At 36.4% G+C, this 25973-nt stretch overlaps 1 protein-coding gene across 1 annotated transcript in view; it reads right to left on the reverse strand.

Annotated features, from left to right (window-relative positions):
- Positions 1-25973, reverse strand: part of CDK14 (cyclin dependent kinase 14) — a 545438-nt gene that overhangs the window by 303409 nt on the left and 216056 nt on the right. The window contains 1 exon segment of the mRNA XM_052000624.1: positions 15373-15452. Within this exon segment, the coding sequence (XP_051856584.1) occupies positions 15373-15452 (80 nt within the window).

The following is a 25973-nucleotide window of genomic DNA, read 5'->3' on the forward strand; positions in this document are numbered from 1 at the left end:
TTGTATATTTACATACACACATAAAAGCATGTGATGTGTATAATGATTTGAGAAACACATTCTATTCATTTTAATAAAAACCACTTACTTATACTTAGAATTTCTGTGGCCTTAACTGAGTATATTACTAAAGGAGATAACTTGTAAATGACTCAAAAATGGCTATTATACCACATTTTTATAAACCCTTCCTGAGGAGGCCCTATGGAGTGCCTTACAAGGTTCAGTTACCCAAGTGGACTCATCTTATTTTAAATGAATTAATTCTAAGGCTCAAATCACATGTTCCCTTGCATAGAAATATTATCACTGATTACTACATTGTAGTTTATGAATCAGGACTACAAACTCTTATCTCTGCTGCATAGTGAAGTCATTTTTTTTAGTTATGTACAAAATCCTTTTTGTTATGAATAGGCCTCAAGTGATTCAAATGTTAATTCTTCCATGAATCTTGAAAGGAAGCCAAACACTCAGCTATGAGGGCTGCTCTACTAAACCTAACCTTTCATGATTCCTGAAGAGAATTAATTGCTTAATTGAGCCTAGAAGGCCACAGACCAGAAAGGTTCCAAAACAAGTTAATCTGTAAATATCTAAAATATCTCCAAGGTGTCCAGGCAGTTCATTCCCTAAGGTCATGATTACAAGCTAACCACAGTCCTTTGGGTAGCTACTATCTTTCTGCCCTTGAAACACAAAAGAAATGAACTGCTGATTTATACCAATTGGTATAAAGTTCTCCAAAACACTGGGTGATTTTTCACACTCAGTTTAATTTTTAACTTTCAAAAATGTTTTTATTTCTTAAGCACCCACTAAGTACAAAGCAATGGGATAGGTGCTAGGAATACAGAAATGATTCACAGAATTATAAATGATCAGGTTAGTTTATCTAAGCCGATAATCTTTTTTTTAAAACAGATTTAGAAATGATTGGAGGGGGATGGGAGGGACCACTTATCAAACACCTGCTATGTGCTGAGTTTTGTGAAGGCTAAAACAAAAGAAGTTCCTGCCTTTTTTTTTCCTAATAAAAAAATATTTTTATTTTAATAAAAGACGATAAAACTCATTGGGAAGAAATAGTCATGACAAAATGCCCAGGGTACTTTGGTCCTGAGAGTTACCGGAGGGATGCTGTGAGGGGCAGCAGTGGAGAGGGACAATGATATACCCCATGCAGAAATAATAATAGAGCTAGTCGTGAAGGCTCCAGAAAAAGAGAGAGGGAGAGGAGTAAAGGGAATAAAAGGGATATGAGCTCGGCTGGAAGGGATTGGCAAGGCTGTGGTGGAAAGTCTCTGGAACAAGGAGTGAAGTGAAACATGGCAGAAGGCATTTCTGAAATGGTGGATCTGTGGAGTCATTCTCCAAGCACAAATGAAGACAACATCCTCTCACAGTTCCTCTGGAGTTAAGCCTAAGGGACTGGGGGACCAAAGAAGAATAGGGATCTTTATAGTGCTAGAATTCACAAAGCCTCCATGGGGCTTCACCCTGTGACAAATCAGTTTTTATCAAGTACTCAGAGCCATATTTATATCTCATTGAGAAAGGGTATAATAACAACAGTTCAGACAAAACATTCCTTTTCAAAAACATCAAGATATGCTTTCCCACATAGGACCCATAGAGGATTTAGAGACTGAGCAAAGTAACTAATCCAAAAAAGCCTTCAGTTTTGATGACATAAATTACCTATTTTCTTCTATAAAAGAAACATTTTGATAAGTTTCAAATGTTTATGACAAATTAATAAGCTTCTGAAAAAAGGGCAAAAAATCAGTTTGTTTTTTTTTTTTTACTATGCTAATAGATTTGCAAATTTTCAGGTTTTGTGTTTAAGATAGGAATGAATGAATAAATGAACAAATGCATTTATATAACATCTATAACCATCTCTAGTCATCCTGATCTATATTTGGCCACTGGGCCCAGGTGGCTCTGGGTCCTGTCCCACCCTCCCTCCTTCAAATCCAATTCACTGGGCATGTCATAGCATTACCTCTCTGACGTCATGGTCCTCTCTGAGAAGGGAGAACAAAAAACTATGTACCAGGCACTGTGCGAAGCACTTTACAAATATTAGCTTATGGGATCCTCACAATAACCTTGGGAAGTAGGTACTATTGTTGCCCCCGTTTTACAGATGAGTAAACTGAGGCAGACAGAGGCAATATGACCTGCTCAGTGTCACACAGTTACTAAGCATGTATACACATATATGCTATACAGCAAAATTCTCTTAAATTCCTTCAGAGGAACCTTTCCCATAATATACTAAGTCTTGAATTTTTTTCACATATGCTATGCTGTATGTCCACAGTCTTCCCATTTTGTTCCTAAACTGTTTTATCTGACAAGTTTTAAAATAGCTATCCCTTGGAGGGGGAAGTGCCTTTAGAGAACTGGGAAGCATTTTAAAATAGCAGAAGCGAATGAGCAATGTGTGAAGACCTGGCCTATTTCTCCTGGCTGGCACTTCACCTAATGCTTTGATGTCACATCATCTGGCCAGAAGGGCCCTTCAAGAGTGGAGATTTTAATGCCTTCCAGCCTTCAATGTCTCCTGGATGCTTAGATTATGACCCTTCCCTATTTGAAGGGTTCCCTATTAGAACCAAAAGCTCCTAGGAACATATCTCCAGGACTGGGTGATTTTCTTCATCATGAGATACACTGAGCTGTCTTTGAGCATTTTAAAATGCACCCTAACACCAAGTCTGCCCTTGACCACGTCAGCCACACTGTCTGACCCTTCCATCTCTGTGGGAGATTCAGAGATTGGAATCATGGACACAACCAGGAAAATCAAGTTTCAATCAGTGGCCCTCCTCATTTCTTTTCTGGTGGATTAAAAGGGACGATGTCCTTCATGGCATCCCAGACAATTTCTTTGGCCCATTCTCTTCTGGACTCTAAACAAAATAGCGCATCTCCCAAAGGCCAGTGGGAATTTCCCACCACAATCCTCCTTCTGTCTCCTTCAATGGGCCTCTTTAGCCTCCCTTTCCCAGCCCACCTTGTAGACAAAGCTCTCTGCACCTTCTGCCATCACCTCCTCCCTGACCACTCACCGCTCAGTCCCTTGCAGTCTGGTTTCCAATCCCAGCATTTATGCAGTGGTAAGAAAGTCAGCTATGGAGTTAAAGAATCTAGCTTCAAATCTCGATTAAGCTACTGACTCTGGAGGAGTCACTCCCCATGCCTGGGCCTGTAAAAGGCTTGGGTAAACGTGACATGGCAGGTCTAAAATGGTGGTCCCATGAATTCAGCATTTCCCCACCACAACTTTATCCCCTGTCCTACTTCCACGGAGGGGTAGGGGTCATAATTTTCCTCCCTTTAAGTTATTTTTGACTTCTTCAACCCCCAGAACCAAGCAGTCACAAAACCCTGTACATCTTTGCTTTTCATTGTCTCTCAAATCCGTTCCCTCCTTTTGAGCCCCACCACCATCATCTTCGCTATGGCCCTGAGCCCTTCCTTCTGCTTTATCCTAACTGCTCTTCAGCCGCCAGATTCACCTTTCACAAATCCTAGGGCTTACTCCCTAGTAGGGCTGACCTTCCTATCCAGCCCAATACCTTTACAAATCCCCACTGCCTATAGCTTATCTCCCACTCCTCTCCTCACAAAGATTAGTCTTTAAATGGAACCTGGAAAATAATACACATAAAAACATAAAGGAAAAGAATAAAGACCACCCAAAATCTCTAAACTTAATGCTTTATCATTTTAATGGTAAAACTTGATCTTGGAGATGAAATCAGGTGTATAACATTTGGTATTTGTTGAAGTTAGTTCTGTTGAATTGTTTTTGTCTTTCTTTTTAATGTTTATTCTATCTTATACAGAATGGCTATCTGGGTTGTTGGAGTAGTTATATATTGGGAAATGGAGGCAAAATTTGTGTATAATGTTGTTGTTTTGAAGCCTGCTCTATTTCTATCCTGTGTATAGCATTATTTTTGTTTTTTCCTGCCTTCCTGACATACCTGTACCCCTTCCCATTTATCTGAATTCTAGACATCCTTTATGGTATATTCAAATCTCATCTGTAATAAGGTACTTTCCCTGTCAATTATCCTGGGGGGAGGAGGAAAAGTGAGGTATCCTAAGGGAAATCATCCTCTTTTTCTAATAACACAATATAGATACTACTTTACCTTGGAACTTATTACTTCCTAGATGGAACTATTACTTATCTTGGCAACCAGATTTTAAATTTCTTAATAAAAGAGATGATACGAATTCTCAAACTTCTTTGAATCTCCCACAATGCCTAGCACAGCACCTTAAATACAGTAGGCACTCAATAAAAAATTGGTGATGGATAAAGTTAAGAAGCTAACAGGAACCTGGGGGGTGAATAATTTTCAAAGCTATTTCAATAATGTTGAGGCCTTGAGGCATTTTTTAAAATGCCTATTAGGCTAAGTAAGGAAATGTGATAAATGACTAACTGGTAAAATGTCACTGCTATGAAAGGCAATTAAAACAATGCATGATAGAAGAGAAATCCTAGTATTGAAGACCTTGGATATGGACATTATTCAGATTGCTCGACTGGGAGAACAAAAATCGAGTGCAATAGTGTTGGTAAAAATTCTTAATATCCCATAAATCTGGAAATAGGCCATCATTTTTCTCCTACAACACATGAAACTTCCATCTCCATCATAAAGATCGCATACCTTAGGGAGGAAGTGAGTCATTTTTAAAATCACAAGTCTAAGAACACAAAACTTCTGCTTACCCTGAAGGGTTATGTCATCCTTTACTGCTCCTTTTTTATCTCAGGTATATTAATCAATATCACATCAGGGATTTTGCTTTCAAAAATAAATGACTACTGCCTCACGGTTTAAAATTTTTAAAAAAAGATAAAACATTATCCTTCATTTCTGCTGTACTAAAGATATTGTTCTGGACATACTTTAGGCATTTCAGATAAAAAGCCACATAGCTTTTGCTTCAAGACATGTCAGGACGATTGCTTTATTGAGATAACTGGATGTTTACCAACAAAAATGTTTCAATTCGGACTTACCTTCAGGCAATCTCTGAAGGTAAAAGCCTTCTCTCCCTTCTTCCTAGAACAACCCTAAAAATGTTCTCTTGAGAACCCAAAAAGCATTCAACGATTGACACTCTGCTGGAAAGGCAACATTTCCATATTCCTGCGACAACACTCATCTCTGCTTCTTTGCTTTAGGGTCAGCTAGACTCCAGCTAGCTCTAGCCCCCTTCTGAATCACTAACCCAATGTGAACCCAAGAGTGTGGTCAACCTAAGGCTCTCTTTTAAAAACTGATGGCAACTCCATCTTCCTCTGAATTGTGCTTTTGTACAAACTGGAAAGAATTATCTGCAGCCCCCTCCTCCCAGAGGACTCAGAATGTCCATTCACTATAAAAATAACTCACCCTATCAGTATATCCAAGCCAATGGCATCAAATGTTGACAGCTATAAATGACCCAGGAGCAGAATGTCCAAAACACACAGGATCTTTACATTCTTTTGGAACAAGTGAATAAAGAAATTGGGCTCAGGATGATTCAGCTTAGGGTCTGTCTTCTGCCTAAATGACAATCTCTAAAAAGGCAAAATTGGCTTGAAATGTAATCTGGTAACTCTAAAATCTGCAGTGTTCCCATGTCTAGTCCACTAACAACATTAAGTAGTATAAAGGACTAGAGTCCAAATCACGACTCTGTTACAATCTACATTTCCTGTGGGTTCAGTCACTTCACAAAATAAAATGATAGGAATTGTATATTATATTATAAATAATAATATTTGTATAAATATATTACAATAGTGTATTTATTAAAATAATATATAAACTAGCTCCACTCCAAATCCCCTATTTCTCAGCTCCTTAGCAATCTGACTCCCCTTGATAATCACATATGACACTAATAACAGCTAATATGTATATAGCACTTTATATATATTACTTCAAATAAAATGTGAATGCAATTCACAGCCAGTGAGGTTGGTGCTACTAAAAGCTACACATGAGGAAACTGATGTTGAAAAGGGTATTCTTCAAATACATTTCATGCAACATAGATCTACTACTTTCTTGAATGGTAACTTAGAGATTAATTTGATGATGATTATTGATGAGGATGATGATATTAACTTGACTGAGATAACATCAATATCTGTCTCTTAAGGTTCCAGATTCTCAAATTGAGTTTTCTGGTATAGCGTTTGTAGATTTGGGCCCATTTCACTTCCAATGAACAACTATAGCTTTTAAAGACTAGAATATGTCTTTATACTTTAAAAAAAATTAAGAAATTGTACCAAGTTCCTTGTTTTCTTGAGTCATATGATGAAACATCTTGCAGAATGTGTTAACATCAATGGGCAGCCTCCCATCAAATTATTCCAACCCAGAGAACGAGAACTAGAGCAAACTGCATAAACTTCCATGAAATCTAAGTCTAGCTCCACAGATTTTTACACTGCATTATAAAAGTTCCTGCCTATCAATCACAAAGAGGTTCTAAAACAATTCATGGTAACTCTGACAGTGACAGACATAAGTGATGATTATTAGGAAGTTTCAGAGAAATATTTCTAACAAAATAAACGTGCAGCACATTATAGCATATTGCGTATCAAAAAATTTGATGTTACAATTATAGACATTGGAGACAATAAATATGACTGCTACACTACCCTCCCCCACACATTTTTTTGAATAAAAAGCTCAAACAAGATGATAGAGTTATATTTTGTGGAAGAATAAAATGACCTACGTCTAATTGCTCTCCTTTATAGATCAAGTCCAGCGGAGTGCATATTTAGGCTAGAAGGAAAGTCAGGGCACCTGGATAAAGTACAATGTTCTTTCTATGCTTTGACTCTCAATATCCTGGTTTCACTGATAGGTAGAGTAGGGATAGAGCCAAGACATTTGACAGGGGAGGTACCTACAGCAGCCCAGAGAGATGTGACCTTACTCCACAGGGGAAGAAGCAGATTAAGTGGCTTTGTTCTGCAAGTCCAGGGTTCTTTCCAATAACTATGGTGCCTCTCATTATGACAAGCTATAAAATTACATTTTAGCCCTGGTTTCTATCCTTGATGAGTATAATGAGCTAATCTGCCTGTCTTTCCTTCTCTTTGGCTGATTTTTATCAGGATCTCAGTTTTGGCAGGCACATGGTATATATTTTCCATGGAGAAATTATCCTTCTCCTTGTGATATGAGCTACAGTGGAGAAGAAAATGGAAAAAATTGGAAGAAAGGTGACATTTGTAAAAACGTTTAGAATCAAGGTATATTTTTGAGCTGGAAAGATTTTTTGTGGCCTGCTCATTTTATAAAACTATTTTCAAGGCTGGCTATGATCACTGTGAGTGAAAATGTCAAGAACACCTGGATATATGAACCTAATATATGAACACCGTTCTTTAATTATTATTTTTTGACAAGATTCCATTGCTGATAGGCATTCACAATGAGGAACTTTTCCTACAAATGTAGATCAGCATCTAATTGGCAATAAATAATCTGAGTCTCATCAGGAGTTTTGCCCAGGGTTACATAGTCATTAGGTATTGGAGACAGAATCTGAATCAAGCACTTTCTGACTTCTCCAGCTCTCAATTCAATCCATTAGGCTGTTTTACTATACTTTGGAGGAAAAAAAAAAAAGATTTTTGTACTTCCCTACAGCTACCCAGAAGTAGGAACCATGGATCAAAGAATGTATTTCACAAAATCACCTTATAGAATATCTTTCTGCCTTCTACAGAAGATTATTCTTCTGGTACCTACCTTATAACAAAATCTGTCTACAGTGAATGGTGTTACATCAACACTGCATATATATGTCCCTCTTGAAACTTACACACATATTAAAACAAATAAAATTCAAGAATAAATTCCAATTTACTTAAATTATAGTCAAGGTACTTAAAATAAAAATCAATATGGAATTTCATAGAGGAAATTTCCATTCATAATCTTTACAGTTAAAAAATGATGGTATTCTTTATTTCAATATTAAAGCAAATCATAAAAACTAATGAAAGAGCAGGTTTATCTGGGAGAGAGACAATTGTTTACCCAGGTGAGCAGAATGGAGGAAATATGGAGTTTGGGAAATAAGCCTATTTATAGATGGAAAAATGAAAACTGAAAAAAGGAAACAGCCAAATAGCAGAATTATCCTCTGTTGCTTTGGTTAGAAATCAGTCGGGAAAGAATGTGCTAAGAAAGGAAAATGTTAAATCAAAAAAATTATCGTGCATGTGAAAGTATCAAAAATGACAATTTGTTCCTTAATTTTATTAATTTTACTCTCTAAAAGCAACTTGTTAAAGATTCCAAATTATTAACCTAAGCATGGATATGTTTAAAGGTTGACAATTACAGTCTAAATATTGTTAGATGGATTATGAATGAAGTGGATGCTTTCTAAAGAGAAATCTCTAGTTGTACAGTATTCTGAACTAGTACAAATGAGCCCAGAAGCCTAAGTTATTAAGTTTCTTCATCTGTAAAATGGGGAAGAGGAGCACACAACAGTTGAAGATGATGAGCATTAATGTCTCTCCTTCTACCTCCAAATGTATAAATTGTGTAAGTGAGTATCATCTGAAAGCAAGAAGAATAAGCATAATTCTTCTGCTTTACAGCTGTAAAGGATCAAGTTAAAGCATTTTGGTCAGAAATGAAGGTTTGCTAGGAATTGCTTTTGAATATTTACATTTCACCACAAATATCATACTGACATTTTCTACCAAAACCCATGTTCCCAGGTAAGACAACTAACAATTAAATATCACTTGATATTTGCACAAGATTTTGCATAACTCAAAAATAGTTAACTTTCTATCTCACCAATGATAAAACCAAACTAAGTGTCCTAGCACACAGAAACTCATACTCAAGGTCTCTACCTTAAGTTGCCAAGCCAAACGGCTTCACTTATCAATGTAGGACTTCAATGGCCCTAAAGGTCACCACAGGATTTGGACTCAAAGGACCTGGAGTGCAAATTTTAGTTTTCCCCCTTAGCTTTGTAACCTTGGAGCTATCTATCTAGCTTTCAGTTCTCTCATCTGTAAAAAGATGGGTTTATATTAGATTTTCTGTAGGTATCTTCCAGTTGTAACGGTAAGATCCTATGAAAAATCTATATAGGCAGCTAGAATACAGGGCCAGGCCTGGAATCAGGAACTCATCTTCCTGAGTTCAAATCCAATTTCAGACTCTTATTTGCTGAGTGATCCTGGGCAAGTCACTTAGTACCATTTGTCTCCTTTTCCTCAACTGTAAAATGAGTTTGAGAAGGAAATGGTAAACCATTCCAGTATCTCTGCCAAGAAAACCACAAATGGGATCACAAACTATCCAAAATGACTGAACAACCACAGAGAGGTCTGTATCCAAAGAGACCTAAGAAAAAGGAAAAAGCTCTCTATGTCCAAATATATTTATAGTGATTCTTTTTTGTGGTGGCAATGAATTGGAAATGAAAGGATGCCTTATGTTCAATGGCTGAATAAATAGTGATATATGATTGTGATGGAATACTACTATACTGTAGGAAACAATGAACAAGATGGTCTCAGAAAAAGCTGAGATTATATGAACTGATAAAAAGAGAAACAAACAGAACCAGGATATCACTGTACACAGTAACAGTAATACAGTACAGTAATCAATTGTGAATGACTTAGCTATTCTCAACAATACAATGATCCAAGACAATTCAAAAGACTTTATGATGAAAAATGCTATCCACCTCCAGAGACAATGGATGATAAAGTAAAATCTTACTTCATTACATAACAATTACATTACATTACAATCTTAATGCAGATTGAGGTATACTTTAAAAAAAAAAAAAAAAGCTTTCTTTATTTTTCCCTGTTTTTAGTCTGTTTTCTTTTGCAACACAGCTAAAATAAAAATGTTTTGCATGACTGCAATATCTATAATCTATATCAAAGTGTTTGCCTTCTCAAGGATGGAGAAGAGGAGAGAGAGGGAATTTGGAATTCAAAACTATTTTTTAAATTGATATTAAAATGTTTTTACATATAATTGAGAATAAAATAAAAATGTTTTTGTTTTTTTGTTTTTTTAAGATCCTACAAGTCTCCTGGGAAAAATGCTTTCTCTGAAAGCTTTCCTTGGTTCCAGAATACATCAGGCTCTGGAGCTAGGATTACAGAGGAGTTATTGTATGTGGATTTCTATAGTCATTAAAAGCCAAGAAAAAGGGCAAAGTGAGGGTAATAGTATTGGTGCAACAGAGAAAAGGAATACAAAAAGTGTCCTGTCAATTCAGAGAAGAAAGAGGATAAAGAATAAAGGGAAAAGGGGAACAAATCATCATCGATCAGACTTTCACTATTTTCTCTTGCAGCATGGCCATTCACCTACAGCAAGGTCACTCAGCAGGTAGATTTTATTTGAAAAAGCATGAGGAAATAGCTAGTGCTTTTACTGAAAGAAACATATGAGATTAGTTGCTCTAGGTCTTATCCATCCTTGTTTCCTTCTCCCTACAGAAGATCAATATCTACAAATACAAATTTAAAGGATGTTATGATTGGAGAAAGGAAATATCGATTACTGAAAAGAATCACAAAAAAAAAAAAAAAAAACCCTACATTACATGAAAATCAGAATATTAGAGCTGGAAAGGATCTTAGAGATCACAGATTCTTAAGAGCTGGATTATGTCATGAGTCATCTAGGGTGAATCATATTGAAATAAATATATATCCTTACTCCCGCATAGCTTAATAAATGCTATTGTTGTTTAGTCGCTTACAGCAGGTGTCTGACTTTGTGACTCTTTTGGGAGTTTCCTTGGCAAAGAAACTGACTGGGGTTGCCATTTCCTTCTCCAAGTTATTTGACACATGAGGAAACTGAGGCAGACAGGACTTGCTCAGGGTCTTTCCTCATCTCCTCTTACTGATTTCCTTAAGCACCTAATAAAATCCCATCTTCTAAAGCAAATCTTTTTCAATCCTAGTACCTTCCTTTTCTTAATTATTTCTTATTTATCCTGTACATGAATCGTGTGTATGTATGTATTTCTCCCCCATTAGACTGTAAGCTCCTTAAGGGGAAGTGACTTTCTTTTGCCCTTTTTTTAGCCTCAGTGCTTATCATAATGCATACAGCAGGCAATAAATGTTTGTTGATTGTTATTACCTCCTTAATTACCCTAGGCATCAACAAAATAGGATTGCTGATTCAGAGCTAGAAAGTAGCTTAGAGGCAGGCAATCCAGCCCAACTGCTTCACTTTATTAATGAGAAAAATGACATACAGAAAGTTTAAGTGACTTGATCATAGTCACAAGACAGCAAGGGTCAGGACTGGGATTTTTTGAATCACAAAGGACAGAAACAAAATTCAGATTGGGTAATTGCATCTGTGTCATCATCAGTTAGTGTCATTCCATCAACCTATGTTTTTTGTTGCCCTTAGCTTCCTAAACAACTTCAGGTTATTCTGTGCTTTAACACTCAAAAATCTGTTCTTAAATCACAGGGTCATAGGGTTATATTTATTTGCTGTTACCTGTTGCATCCATTTTATTTTTTAATTGAATTGTGACCTCCCAATGCATCAACATTAGAATCTTCAGACCATACTCCTTTCCCCCATTTATCGTATTGTTTGCCTTGGTGGGAAAAGAGTTCCACTCTTGAATATATCCTTTATTTTGTGCTGAATTCCTCTAGGAACTTGATTTCACGAGATGCTCTTTTTCTTTCTTCTGAATAGTTCTAATCTTCTCAAAATCTAGGCTAATGTCAAACTTTGTTAACCTTTCCTATCTTTCTGTATCACAAACTGCAGAGGACATTGATCATTTCCTCCACATAGTTGCTATCATTTCCACGCAAGGAACAAGTAGTTATCTATCCTAAGAACTAGAACTGAGATATAACTTCCCTTTTTATCCATGTTTTGGAAAATGAAATTGCCATTAAGACAAATTAAAAAGTCATTAGTTGCTCTGCTTTTTTTGCAAAGAGAAAGCTTCAGAAATAATATGAATAATTAGAGTCTCTCATTACTACCAAATTGTGACTCTATACCAGTTTTGTTATCTGCTTCCTAAATTTATCCATTTCCTCCTTCTGTGCAGTGGTCTATAGTACACTGGAACGATAAAATCACTTGATCCTTACCACTCAGTGTTCTCCACCACACTTTCCCCTTTCTGGTTCTTGGATTTCCTCATATAAATAAACTTAATTTTATTTTTCAGGGAGATGAGGAAAAAAGATTGTTATACAATATCATTTTTTTAAACATGATTATTACTCCTCAATGATTCCCTTGAAATGAGAGAGAAAGGGAGGGAAGGGAGAAAGAGAAAGCGAAAGAATGATTTCTCAAAAACAGTCTTATTGGTTTCATAGAGCTTTTTTCCCAATTATTCTTTGTACCACTAAAACAGTGTCTTATATGTTCAGGCAGTTATAGATTTAGAGTGGAAAAGGCCCTTAAAGTACATCAAAAGGTCCTTTAACTTACTGGTGAGGAAAACAAGATCAGTGAAGTGAAAATGCCTGTTTAATGTTACACAGTTAGTAAACAGCAGAGCTGAGAATGTAATCTAGGTCTTCCCATTCCAGATTTAAGACTTTTTCCACAGGATCACTGTCTTCCTAAGAGTATAATTTAATATACAATGCTATCATCCCTTTTATCTAGCATGTTTTATTTGAAATATACCCAACAAGATCTATATTATACTCATGGGTCTCATATCTCCAAGATTTAATCTCCTCTATACTTACGGTGTCTTACCTATACATGAAGGACTCCAAAATCTACATCAACAGCCTGATTCACTTCTACCTTGCCTTGTGTCACTATCTCCAAAACTCATTTTCTGTATTCTATATTCCAGCCAAACACATGCTATAAGATTCTGCCTTCATTTCCATTTATATAAGTTATATAATATTATATGTCATATATAATTACATATAAACATATAAATTCCTGAAGTACTTCTAATGTTTTATCTTTTCAGGGAAGTAGGTCCCTTCCTGTACCTCCAGCCCACTATGATCTCTTAAACCCAGTAAACTAAATCATGTATTATTTATAATATTCAGTACTTTTTATAGGTTATGTATAGTGAATTTCAGTGTTGGATGGAACTCCAAAAACCATCTAACCCTTATTCAAAACACAAATTCTGTCTACATTATCCCAATATATACCCATCATCAAGCATTTAATAGAATATATCAATAAAAATAAGAAACACTACTTCATGAGGCAATAAATTCAAGTCGAATGCATCTCTATTGCTTAGTAAGCTTTTCTTTATCCTGAATCAAAATCTAATTTCTTAGAACTTCTGGCCAATCATTCAAGTTTTATTCTCAGAAAGAGAGATCCTCCAATAAGATGAGACAGCTACAAATCCCCATCCACACATATTCCCACTAAGTCATCTATTCTCTAGGCTAAAATTTAAAATCCCAAATTGATTCTAAAATTCACAGAACAACTGATCCACATGAAGTAATTCTGAGATTCTTCTAATGAAACTTGAACTTATCAGTCTTTTTTTAAAAACATAGTACCCATGGTGATTTTCTTGTAAAGGAAGTGGAAAGAAAGCAAAAAAGAGAAATTCTACTGATTTTTTTTTTAAAAGACTTTTTTTTTTAATTTAATGAAAGCTAGCATCCAGAAAGAAAAGTGCAATATTATATAAGTTGTCTAATCAGGGAAGTTTATGTGAAAACCATTCAAGAATGAATGATGGATCCAGAAACTCTCTTTCCATCCAACTACTTTCACTTCTTTTCTCACTAAATTATTTCCACTCCACAGGTTGCTTAGAGAAAAAATCTAGTCACTCAGCTCACCCACTGAAAAACAAGGATCAGTTTTGCTCCTTGAAAAGGAACATTCTCTTCCCCATTCTTTTCCCAAGTTAGGCAGTCTATAGATGGGAAATACCGCATATAATGTTAGAGTTTTTGATCCATTGATAAGTAGTCAATTTCTTTTCATCTTTTTGTTCTTTCTTTAAAAAAAAATCTTAGATAAAATGACTTTCTGGAAGACAAAAAGGATTGAGGGTAAGGGAAGAAATTTAGGAATATGAAAATGAGATTTTAAGAAATAGTTTTAACATGATAAAAGAGATAAGGAAGATTCACTTCTTGATATTAGCATTCTCTAGTTAAGAAACCAAGACTGAAATCTTAGAATTCCCCAAGCAGACAGAAATCTAGCAAGCAGTACTGAAGTCCAAGTTCAGATGATAAAACATAAACACGTAGTGGACCCAGTCAGCAAATTCAGGAAGAATCTGGGACTTGAAACATAGTGATTGACTAGGATATGCTAGCTTCAATTAATGGTTTTCTCTTTTAATTACTGATCCCTAATTTACTTTAAATCCAGCACCTATCATAGTGAGTGCTCAAAGACTATAACCCCTGGGATGTTCATCAATAAGCTGCCTCTGACCCTTCCCAGGTAGCGTATAGCTTCTTTGGGGGCTATTTGAGAGAAAATAAAATGGAAGAAAGGAAGGAAGGAAGGAAGGAAGGAAGGAAGGAAGGAAGGAAGGAAGGAAGGAAGGAAGGAAGGAAGGAAGGAAGGAAGGAAGGAAGGAAGGAAAAAATAAAATGAAAGGAAGGAAGGAAGGAAGGAAGGAGGGAAGGAAGGAAGGAAGAAGGAAGGAAGGAAGGAAGGAAGGAAGGAAGGAAGGAAGGAAGGAAGGAAGGAAGGAAGGAAGGAAGGAAGAGACAGACAGATAGATGAATAGATAGGTACATGGATGAATAGACAGACGGATAAACCATTGTCAATATAAGATTAAAGCACTGCTTCCCACCAGTGCTGTCTCTCTGTCTCTTTCTCTGTCTCTCTGTCTCTCTGTCTCTTTCTCTCTTTCTCTCTTTGTGTATGTATCTTTCTCTCTGTCTCTCTCTCTGTCTCTCTCTCTCTCTCTCTCTCTCTCTCTCTCACACACACACACACACACACACACACACACACACACACTCATTTATTCCTCTTCCCTTCCCTGCTACATAAGCAATGACATCACCATACTTTGAATATTCAAAACCAGCCCACTTGTAACCACCAACATACAGAAGTTTTTCTTTGGGCCTAGATACAAAGGTACATCCTCTTTAAGATATTGTCCATATTGTATTTACAATAATTTCCCATATTAGAAAATACTTTTGATTTTTAAGTTAATTTTTCCAGAAGTAATTTACTCATAAAATTATAAAACTCTTCATTGTCCATTTCATTATAGTGTTTCTTTAAATAGCTAACCTTTGAGAAATCACAAGGTGTCAGGACAAGGACCTACCTTCCCGGATCGCTGTGAAAGGAGTACCTTCTTCCTCTTGAAGCCGGATCACCTTCAATGCCACAAGTTTCCCATTTACTCTGGGGAAAAGGAAAAGAGGGAGGAGAGCAAAAAGTAAGAATGAAAATATGTTCTCAGAACAGTCCCAATTGCCTTCCCTTTGGTGTCCTGTACTTTTCTCACTGAAAATGTCAGTGATTCAGTTATGCCATGCGAAGACACATTCTGGAAGGGTGAGTTTCCATATCATCAGTTTTTCAAATATTCACACTTGCACAATCCAAGAACTAATCTCAGCTTTCCTGAGTCAGTCCATGTTTCTTTTTAGAACTAAATTTAAAGCTTCAAGAAATCACACTGTTGAGAAAACATACCATAATGTAGCTATACAAACTTTTGATCATTTGATTATAGATTAATTCACATCAATAGCTCCAAAAATAATTTTCCTTTTCCAGTAGCACTTTGTCACTTCCTTAATTTGGTCCTCCACCTACTCTCTGAGAACACCCCTCCCCACAACCTCCATTTAATTTAATTCAATAAATATCTTTAACTCACTTTAGAGTACAAGTCTGTAGGCTAGAAATACAAAATTAAATAACAACAATCAGCTTATGGCAGTGAGGGCTCAATATTTCTAAGTTTGGGTTTTTTCTTGAAATTCCCAATATTGATGGAATACTAGGCTCTCAGGTACAAGAGAAAACTTAATATGTTCCAAAATCATGAAACTATAGCTACCAAATTTTAACATGGGGATTTAAACAAAGAATTTATTCAGTCTACTTGCAAAGGCACAACACAACTGACAAGAAATCATTTGACCTCTCTTGGAGTGGAAAAAACAGCATTCTTGCAGCAGTTCATTACACTTTCGTTGTTTTCCGGTTGGGTCTGACTCTTAGTGACCCCATTCAGGGTTCTCTTGGCAAAGATACTGCAGAAGTTGCCACTTCCTTCTTCAGTTCATTTTACAGATGAGAAAACCAAAGCACCCAGGGTTAAGTGACTGGCCCAGGGTCACACAGCTGGGAAGTACCTGAGGCTGGATTTGAACCCATGAAGACTGAGTAGGCTGAACTCCAGACCCAGAGCACTGTGCACTATGGCATCCCCAGCTGCTTCCATTCCAGTTTTGCACCTCTAATTCTTAAGAAAATTTTTCCTAAGAGTTAAGTCAATGTTTACCTCTGTAATTTCCAACCACTGCTCCTGTTTCTGCTCACTTTGACCATAAAAAACACATCTAACATCTCTTATTCATATTTAGTATTTTAAAAACTTTACCTCCTAAGGTTAGCCCTCCCCCTGTCCTTCAATGGATCCATCTATAACATGAACTCTTAGAGTTCCTTCACCAGGATAGTTCCCACACAGAATGGACCACAATATTCCAGATAGGATTGGACCAAGACAAAACCCAGAGGAATCACCACTACTCTATTTGCAGAACAGATGCTTCTCCCAGCATCACTTCAAGTTTTTGAGATTCACCTGATATTGTAGTCATACTTGTGGTCCATTAAAATCCCCAAATCTTTTTGTCTCTCATATTGTCTATGTCTTCCCCATCTTGCAATGGTGAAGCTGAGTTTTTTGAACCAGAATATACAACTTCTTATTTATCACTATTCAACTTTGTTTCTTAGAGTCATCCCCATACTCTAGCCTATAGGGATCTTTTTGGGTCGTGACGTGTCATCCAGAGGGCTAGCCATTCTTCTGAATTTTTTGTCATCTGAAAATTTGGTCAATATAGCATCTCCGACAAAATGTGAACTAGCATAGGACCAAGCAAGGATCCCTGGGGCACATCACCAGTGCCATTGTACCCAGCTGACACAGAACCCTTAACAAATAATCCACCCCTCCACCAATTCCAAATCCACCAGACTGAATTCCTTGGAAATTCCAAGGAATTCACCCCTCTATCTTTTCCACAAAAAATAGTATGGCATCCTTTATTAAAGACTTAGCTACAACCTAAGCGGATCATCTCTAGTATTGCCTAATATGATAGTTTAATAGCCTAGCCAAAATGGGAGGAGGTAAAATCTGGCCGTGGTGAACCCATGAAATAATCAGGCTTTTGGCAATTCACTCGGTTCCCTGTGCTACATATTCATTAATGATTTATTTAATGATCTGTTCTAGAATTGGAAGTCAAGCTCACTGACCCATATAGTTCAGAAACTCAATACTTTTTAATTTTTTTTTTTTTTGGCCCAGGTTCATATGCACTAGCTGGAACATAAATGTAATCTCTTGGGAGGTAGAAGGGGGTGGAGATGGAGTTGAAGTTGGTGACTAAGCAGTATTAAGAAACTACTTTAAACATTATCGCATGGTCAGAACTACAATTTAAGAGACTCAAGATTAATAGAGAAACGAGTGCTTCTTGGAAGTAAAAAAACAAACAACTTCATCATGATCTTTAAAATGAGATGTAATACATTCCTCTGCTAATTTTATTTTTCTCAGCCTATTTTAGTTTACCATCCTGGATCTCAGGAGAAATAAAATAAATCTAAGAACTGCTTTGACTCTCTCACGCATTTCTTCCCCCTCCTTCTAATCTCATCATTTCTCTGACACTGCCCCTCATAAAAAGAGATAAATACACACATAAATATACATATGTATATATTTGCAATTCTTTGCCTAAGAAGTTAATGTCATTCCTTTTGCCTCTGCATTCCACCTCACCTTCTGCTTTATTATAGAAGGAAAAGGCTGCCTGTTTCTGGAGAGTCTGCATTTCAACAAGACAGCCAAGCTGGGAAAGTAGGTTGAAGTCCACAGCCCTTTCATTAATGCATCAGAATACAATACAAATTGAATGCTGAGGAATACAAGGTTAATAACACAATGTTCCAACTCAAGTGTTGAAATGTGTCTCAGAGACATCCTCCACAGTACCTAGAATACCTACAGTAAATAGCACTTGCTTCACACACCCCGAGTTCATCTTTAAAAAGCCACTGATAGTTTACAAATTATTTTCCTTATAATAACCCTGAAGTTGATAAGGATTAAAAGTGAAGAAGAAAATGTCTATCTCCTCCTTGGAGGGGATCATGCTGTGCAAATTCATTACAGAATATTTATCCAGATTCAGGCCAGTTCCAATGATCTTGTGATGAAGAGAGTGATGTACACCCAGAGTGAGGACTGTGGGAACTGAGTCTGGGTCACAACATAGCATTTTCACCTCTTTTTGTCATTTGGTTGCATTTTATTTTTTCTCATTTTTTTTTTCCTTTTTGATCTAATTTTTCTTGTGTAGCAAGATAAGTGTATAAATATGTATGTATATATTGGATTTAACATATATTTTTACCATGTTTAAAATATATTGTATTATTTGTCATCTTGTGGGGAGAATGGAGGAAGGAAGGAAAATTTGAACAATTTGCAAGGTCAATGTTGAAAAAATTGTCCTTGCCTATGTTTTGAAAATAAAAAGCTTTAATTAAAAAAAAAAAAAAAAAGGGAGTATCCAACAGGCAGGTGAACACAAGAACCCTGAGACTGACACACACCTCCCCATCCCATCCCCAGACCACCTGATTCCACCTGATGACCACCTCTCTATCATACAGAAAAGCAACTTTTGTGGGGAAGAGGCCAGCCATCCCTCTACCAATTGTCAACCGACTGCCACTCAGGACAGGCAGGTCAGCTCTGGCAGAGCCAGCCAGGACACATCATCCCACTTCCTTGATAACATCCTCTCAGATCTGACAGAGATAGCCCAAGAACGTGAGCCAATAGACTTGGGAGCGAGTGAAGACCTGAGAAATTCTTGTACTAAAGTCTTCAACATCATCAGATAGTTCAAAATCAGGAATTGATTTCCGATTTCATCAGTGGAAATGGTATTAAAGAAAAAAGCATTACATATTTAATCTATGTCAGACTGCTTGTCTTGGGAAGGTAGAAGGGAAGGGAAGAAAGAAAAATTTGCAATACAAAGTCTTATAAAAATTAATGTTGAAAACTATTTTTACATGTATTTGGAAAATTTTTTTTTAAAACTATTGAAGATAAAAAAGAAAAGGCATAACCTTTTGCTTTGCTACTGTGCTTTAAGGGCTATGGTTCCTTTCCAGCTGTGAAACCTTCCATATTTGTTGCCTCCCACATTAGAACTTATCAAAAACAGGAACTATTTTTTTTTTTATTTGAATCCTCATCACTTAGCAAAGTGCTCAGCACATAGTAAGTTCTTATTAAATGCTTTATTAATTCATCCATCATCCAATCTAGATCCTGGTGGCCATTATCTACGGACCCCCCCAAAATTGCCACTCATTCCTCAAAGAGTTTCTTACCTAGTTCACAGTATCCATCCACTCCAATCTTCATACTAGAGGACATCAACTCCCTCTCCCTCTCCCTCTTACTTCCTCATCAACTCCCTCTCTCCCTCTCCCTCTTACTTCCTCTCCTCTTTTCTCTCTCTCTTTCCCTCCTCCCTGCCTTTCTTTTTCTCTCTGCTTCTCTCCCTCTCCCTCTTACTTCCTCTCTCTTCTCTTTTCCCTCTCTCTTTCCCTCCTCCCTGCCTTTCCCTTTCTCTCTGCCTCTTTTTTCTCCTCTCTCTCTCTCTCTCTCTCTCTCTCTCTCTCTCTCTCTCTTAAAACTGCTCTCACTTCTCAATTCTTCATCATAATTAATTCCCATGATCTATTATTTCACTATCTACTTCAGCTACAGAGATGGCTAAATCCTTAAGCTCACCATTACCCATGTGTGAATTCTTAAGTTCCTTATATGGACAAAGTAAAAAGGTTTCTCATTCTGTGTTTCTCAATGCCTTATGACTCCTAACTCCCCTCTCTGACTTCCATTCACTTTACCCTTCAGTCCATCTCTTCTGCAAGAGCTAACCTCTCCTCCCCTCTGAGGTGAAGTAGTTCAAATTCCCACTATATTCCTACCACCATACCCTATCATCGATCCCACACTGCCAAACCCCAGACCTGAATGTCTCCCTCTATTTGCCTCCTTTGCTCCTATTCGCATGCCAAAGAAAAGAGAAAAATCACAAAACCACACTAATTGAGTTCACTATAAATTTATATTATCTAATATTAACTGGGCCTTCACTACAACAAGGCAATATTTTTATACCTCCCTAATTGTTTTTTTTTTCTCCCATTAAAGCTAGGGTCAACTCCAAACTTGCATCCTTCCTCAAGTTCCCCCATATATGCCATTTTCCCTATTCTCCCAGCTCTGACTTTACCTCACGCATCACCAACCAGATAAATCATTCAAGGAGAGCTTCCTCTTTCTCTCCTCCTCATTTCCTATAACTCAGAAATTTTCTTGCTCCTTCTCTCCTCCTGGAGTGCCAGGCTTTATGGAAAGGTGAGCCTTCCTCCTTGTCACAACCAACCTTTCTACATGCACCCTTTACTCTATCCTTTCCTAGCTCTATGATATTGCCTCCACTATCAGCCCCACTCTTCAATTTTCAATCTCCCCATTTAACAGGCTCTTTCCTAACTGCCTTCCCTCACTTACAAGCCCTCTTGACTTGTATTTCTCATGTCCCTCTTGGCCAAGGATCCTAAGACACACATCCAACACTAGCTTATCATCTTCTAAATTCTCTGCAATGGAGGAGCACACATAGGCTCTCTTAATCTCCCTCCTGGATTATAACAGCCTTCCAATTATTCTCTCTTCATCTCCCTCTCAGATTATAACAGCCTTCCAATTATTCTCTCTTCATCTCCCTCCCAGATTATAACAGCCTTCTAATTATTCTCTTCACCCAAGTCTCTTCACTCCAAATCATCCTCTATTCATCTGCAACAGTGGTTTTCCTAGAGCACTAGAACTTACCCATCATCTTCCTACTCAATTAAGTCTAGTGGCTTCCAATTATCCCTGGGAGTAATACAAAGTTCTACATTTGGCACTCAAACCCGTACAATGTGGACCCTCCCAAACTTCTCCAATGTACGTCTGCTCCACATACTCTATGCTTTTTCTAAATCGCCACATCTGTCCTGGCCGCCGTTTTTCATGCCAACATTCTACTCTTTCTCCATCTCTCCTCTTCCCCCCTTCCTTGGCTTCCTTCAAGATGCAGCTCAAACTCTTAATGCAGATTCAAGTAGACTAGTTTCATTTTATTTTTTTCATCATTCAAAAAATCTGAAAATGTTTTGCATAATTATACACATATACCTATATCAAATTGCTTAATGTCTTAAACAGATGAGAGGAGAGAGAAAAATTCAGAACTCAAAATTTTATTTAAAAAAATGTTAAAAAGTGTCTCTACATGTAATTAAAAAGAAAAAAGATATGGTTCAAATCCTACTGCAAGAGACCCTCTTCTCAGATTAATTTCTATCTACAAAGTATATTTCTTATATATAGACATAGTTATTCACATGTTTTCTCCTCTATTATGGGAGCTTCTTGAGAGCAGGGGCTGGATTTTAGACTTTCTTTGTACACCTGTTTAGCAACATGGCTGGTATGTATTGAACACTTCCTTTAAAAATAATACCTGCCTCCCAGAACTGTTGAGAAGATCAATTCAGATGAGCTATGTAAAGCAGTCTGCAAACCTGATAAACTCATTCTAAAGACACCATTAAGGGTTGATGAATCAGAAATTATTGTTCTCCTTTGCAGATATGGTAAGTGACGTTCAAATCACTTGTCCACAGCCACAGGGCAAATAAGACTGACATTTCCTAAAGTCAATGGGTTGGACTTGATGATGCTTAAGGTCCTTTTCAGAGCTCTCTCTATGATCCTTAATGATAAATCTAGAGCACTGCAGACCTCCCATATAAAAAACTTGCAGAAGGAAGATCAGAAGGTTCTCTCATTACCTTCCTCTACCCCCCAAAGATTTCTGAAATTTCAATGTACTATATTCAATTTTAGAATTTACATTCATTCTAATTATTTTTCTGTGTTAGGTAATGTTACAAAGAAAGCACTCAAACTGAAATCAAGAAAAACTCAATATGAATCCTATTATTTTATTTTTTCTATTTATTTTACTTTATATTTACTAGCAAAGCAAATTGGAAATCACTGCACACTGCTTCTGTTTTAATAATCTATAAAATAGGGAAAATAACATCAGGTACTTTGTGGGAGTTGTTGTGACTATACAAATTCTAAGTATTATTCAATTTCAAATAGAGTAGAGAAACCACAAGATTAAAATGCTTCTCTTCAAAGGTGTCTCATATTGAAAACTTTTTTTTCTGTTTTTCCATTTGAGCTTCATATGTTGGCTCATCTTCCTTCAAGAAGCAGAAAAGTTCCCACTGACTGCAGCCAAGGATTCTTCAGTAATCTGATCACATACTACCTCATCAGCAGCTAACACCCACAGTCCAACTGCTTCACTGGGCTGCTATTAATGATTGTATTGATTATAAAATTGCTCTCTTAACCTTAAAACCATTGTGACTTTCTCTCTTCTTAATTAGTTTTTCTCTGGGTGAATGGACACTCATTGACTACCACCCCTGAGCACTTTTAAGCATTACCTACTGCCATATAATAATATGTAAAAATTCCAAGACCTGAGATTTGTGGAGCAGAGAAAAGGCTTAAAACCAAGAATATCTTACACTGCAAAGGAAAATGACTTTATAGGGGGAAAAACAATTTTTCTAAGGAAACAGACTTTCAAGCATTTCTTTTGTTCTGAGTTGAAGAGAAACTTTGAAATACAAATGCAAGAGTCAAGAAAAGGCTAGAAAGAATAAATTTATTTGAGCAATGAAAGAGTCATATAATGATGTAGTGCTAACATTCTAATAATGGGGGAAAAGAAACAAAGTGTCCCTTCAGAAACTGAATGTCTTCAACAGGAACTAAGAGAGTTAAATAATAAAAACAGAAACCCTGGAAGAGAATAGGTTCTATTCTGAGAATTTTAGGAGGAGAAACAGATAAAAATATTATATATGTATAACAATCAGATTGTTTGCTGTCTTGGGGAGGAGGGAAGTTAAAGAGGGACAGAGAAAAAAATCTGGAACATAAAATCTTACAAAAATGAATGTTGAAAACTATCGTTATATATTATTTGGAAATTTTTTTTTTTAATATTGAGGAAAAAAGAAGGGAACAGAGGAAATGGTAAAAAGAAAGAATACATTCTCATACTTGGGTTCAACAAGAAGAATACACAAACACAGAGGAATGAATGGAGCAAATGGTCAAAAGGGAACTTCGTTCTTATCAGAAAAAGGAAAAGAAGGATGAGCACTAGCCATACACAAACAATTTAGTGTAGAAATACCTCAAACTAAAGGGGAAACAAGCAGGAGTGGGAGAAGTAACAAGGAAAATAATACCAGGGAAGGGTATTGTTATTATTAACATTCATTAGTATTTTATAGGCCTTTCAAATAATAAGATAAATACAACAACTATTATTCTACCTATAAGGATGGAATATATCAAATGACATAGCTTGGTCCTTGAAGGAATTCTTAAATTTCTGTTTTTCTAGTTTCTAATTTGGTTGGTGAGCTCCCTGTGCAACACTGGAGACACTGGTCTCTTCAAATAAATCCCACTTCTTCCTCCTAACTGGAACTGTTTCCCTTCTCTCCTACCCATCTTGGGTTATTAATTTCTCTTTAATCATTTTAATCCATGGGATCTCACCTATGTTTACTCTTAATTCTTTGAAATCGGCTCTGCCAAAAGCAACAGGGAACATCAGACTATGTCCAGATTTCCCCTCCTCCTGTATCAGAAAGTCAAGGATTGAGAGATCACTTCCCCACAGGTTCCCACCATTTTCATTCCAAGCAGCCAGTTCCTCTCTGTTAGAAAGAAGCAGATCCAGAATAGCATTTTCCCTCATTGGTTCATCTGACTTTTGAAAGATAAAATTATCACTAAGGCATGTCAAGAAGTCATTAGCTGTTCTGTTTTTTGGCAGAGAAAGTGCTCCAGCAGATGTCTGTATAACTCAAGTCCTCCATTATTTCTGGGCCAGGCTTCTAAGGTTATATAGTCAAAATCTGTCACTTTACAAAAAAGGAAATTGAGTTCCCAAAACATTCACTTAATTAACTTAGTAACAAGACTACAACTAGAAACACCTATCTATAATTAAGAGTTTCAGGTTTGCAAAGCACTTTTTCATGATAAAAATTTTTTTTAATCACAATAGAGAAATGAGCTAAAGAATACAAGTATTATTATCTACATTTTTAAAAAGGACAAACTACCCATGGAGTTTCATTGACTTCACCAGGATTACACAGCAAGTCAAGATTTCAGAATCATTCAGCAATCTCCTGATGCTGTCTAGAACTCTTTTTACTGAGCCACATCACCATTCACAAATTAAATTGATTTAAAAATAAAAAAGCTTGTAGTCAAATATTGGAGACTGAAATCTTAGTCTTCCAACAAAAACCTTGTTAATTAAATCAGATATTACTTTATGGAAAATAATTGAAGTTGAATTGCTTTTATAGAAGGGATATGTCAAAATGGGAAACAATGCAATGAATGCTTTGACTTTTCTTTTTTTTTTTTTTTTTTTGAACATGCTATTCAAAGAATAGATATAGCTTCAAGATAAATTAGATGTTGGAGAACCTTTACTCTTTAGACATAATTGTTCTCTCTCAAAAGTAAATCAATGTATAGTATATGAGTCTTAAGAGATACCCCAAAGTTCTCAAAAGCCCAAAGAAATATCACTGACAACTAAACTGAGATATCTCACAGGAAACAAGAGACCTTCAAATTCACTTGGTTCATAGCCTTTCTTTAACAGCCAGACCAGATGTCAGGGAATGAAGATTGGGTGGGACAGCCCCTATAGAGCTAGACCTGGATTCAGGCCAATTAAAACTGGCCTCGGACATTTATTAGCTGTGTGACCTGGTTATCTGACCACTGTTTGTCTCTGTATAGGGCTAATAACAGCATCTTCCTTCCAGCATTGTTGTGAAGATCAAATAAGATATTTGTAAAGCACTTTGAAAACCTCAAAATACCATATAAACACCAGAGATAAATAGTGGAGTGTTATATAAATATTAGGAAAAAATATAAATACTACAAAGTGCCATTTAAATACTACAGATGTATATAAAAATATAGAAATGTATAGAAAAGCATATACATCATGCATGTAATATATACACATATCATATATATAACTGTGTATATAAAGCAAATAATATATATGCCTAGGTTATCAAACATATGATATATAATAATGTATACTGTAATGTAATAAGTGCATTACTATATATGTAATATATAATAATGCATGCAAATATATGTGTGTATATTGTGTAATAACATATTGCATGTGTTAACTATGTACTATATGTTTGTGTATATGTTGTTATGTATGTGCTGTTATACACGTGTTTTTAAATGACATGTAGAACTAGAAAGAGCCTTAGAGGCCACTGAGTCTAACTCTGCATTTTACAGATAAGGAAACTGAGGCAGGGAAAAGTTAAGCAGTTTGTCAATCAGATAACTAGTGCCTAAAATGGTATGTTGATCCTTCCATAAAATAAAATAAAGTAACTGGTATTTATATAATGCTTTAAGATTTGAAAGGA

Source organism: Antechinus flavipes, chromosome 5 (genome assembly GCF_016432865.1).
Source record: "Antechinus flavipes isolate AdamAnt ecotype Samford, QLD, Australia chromosome 5, AdamAnt_v2, whole genome shotgun sequence".
Classification (NCBI taxonomy): Eukaryota; Metazoa; Chordata; class Mammalia; order Dasyuromorphia; family Dasyuridae; genus Antechinus; species Antechinus flavipes.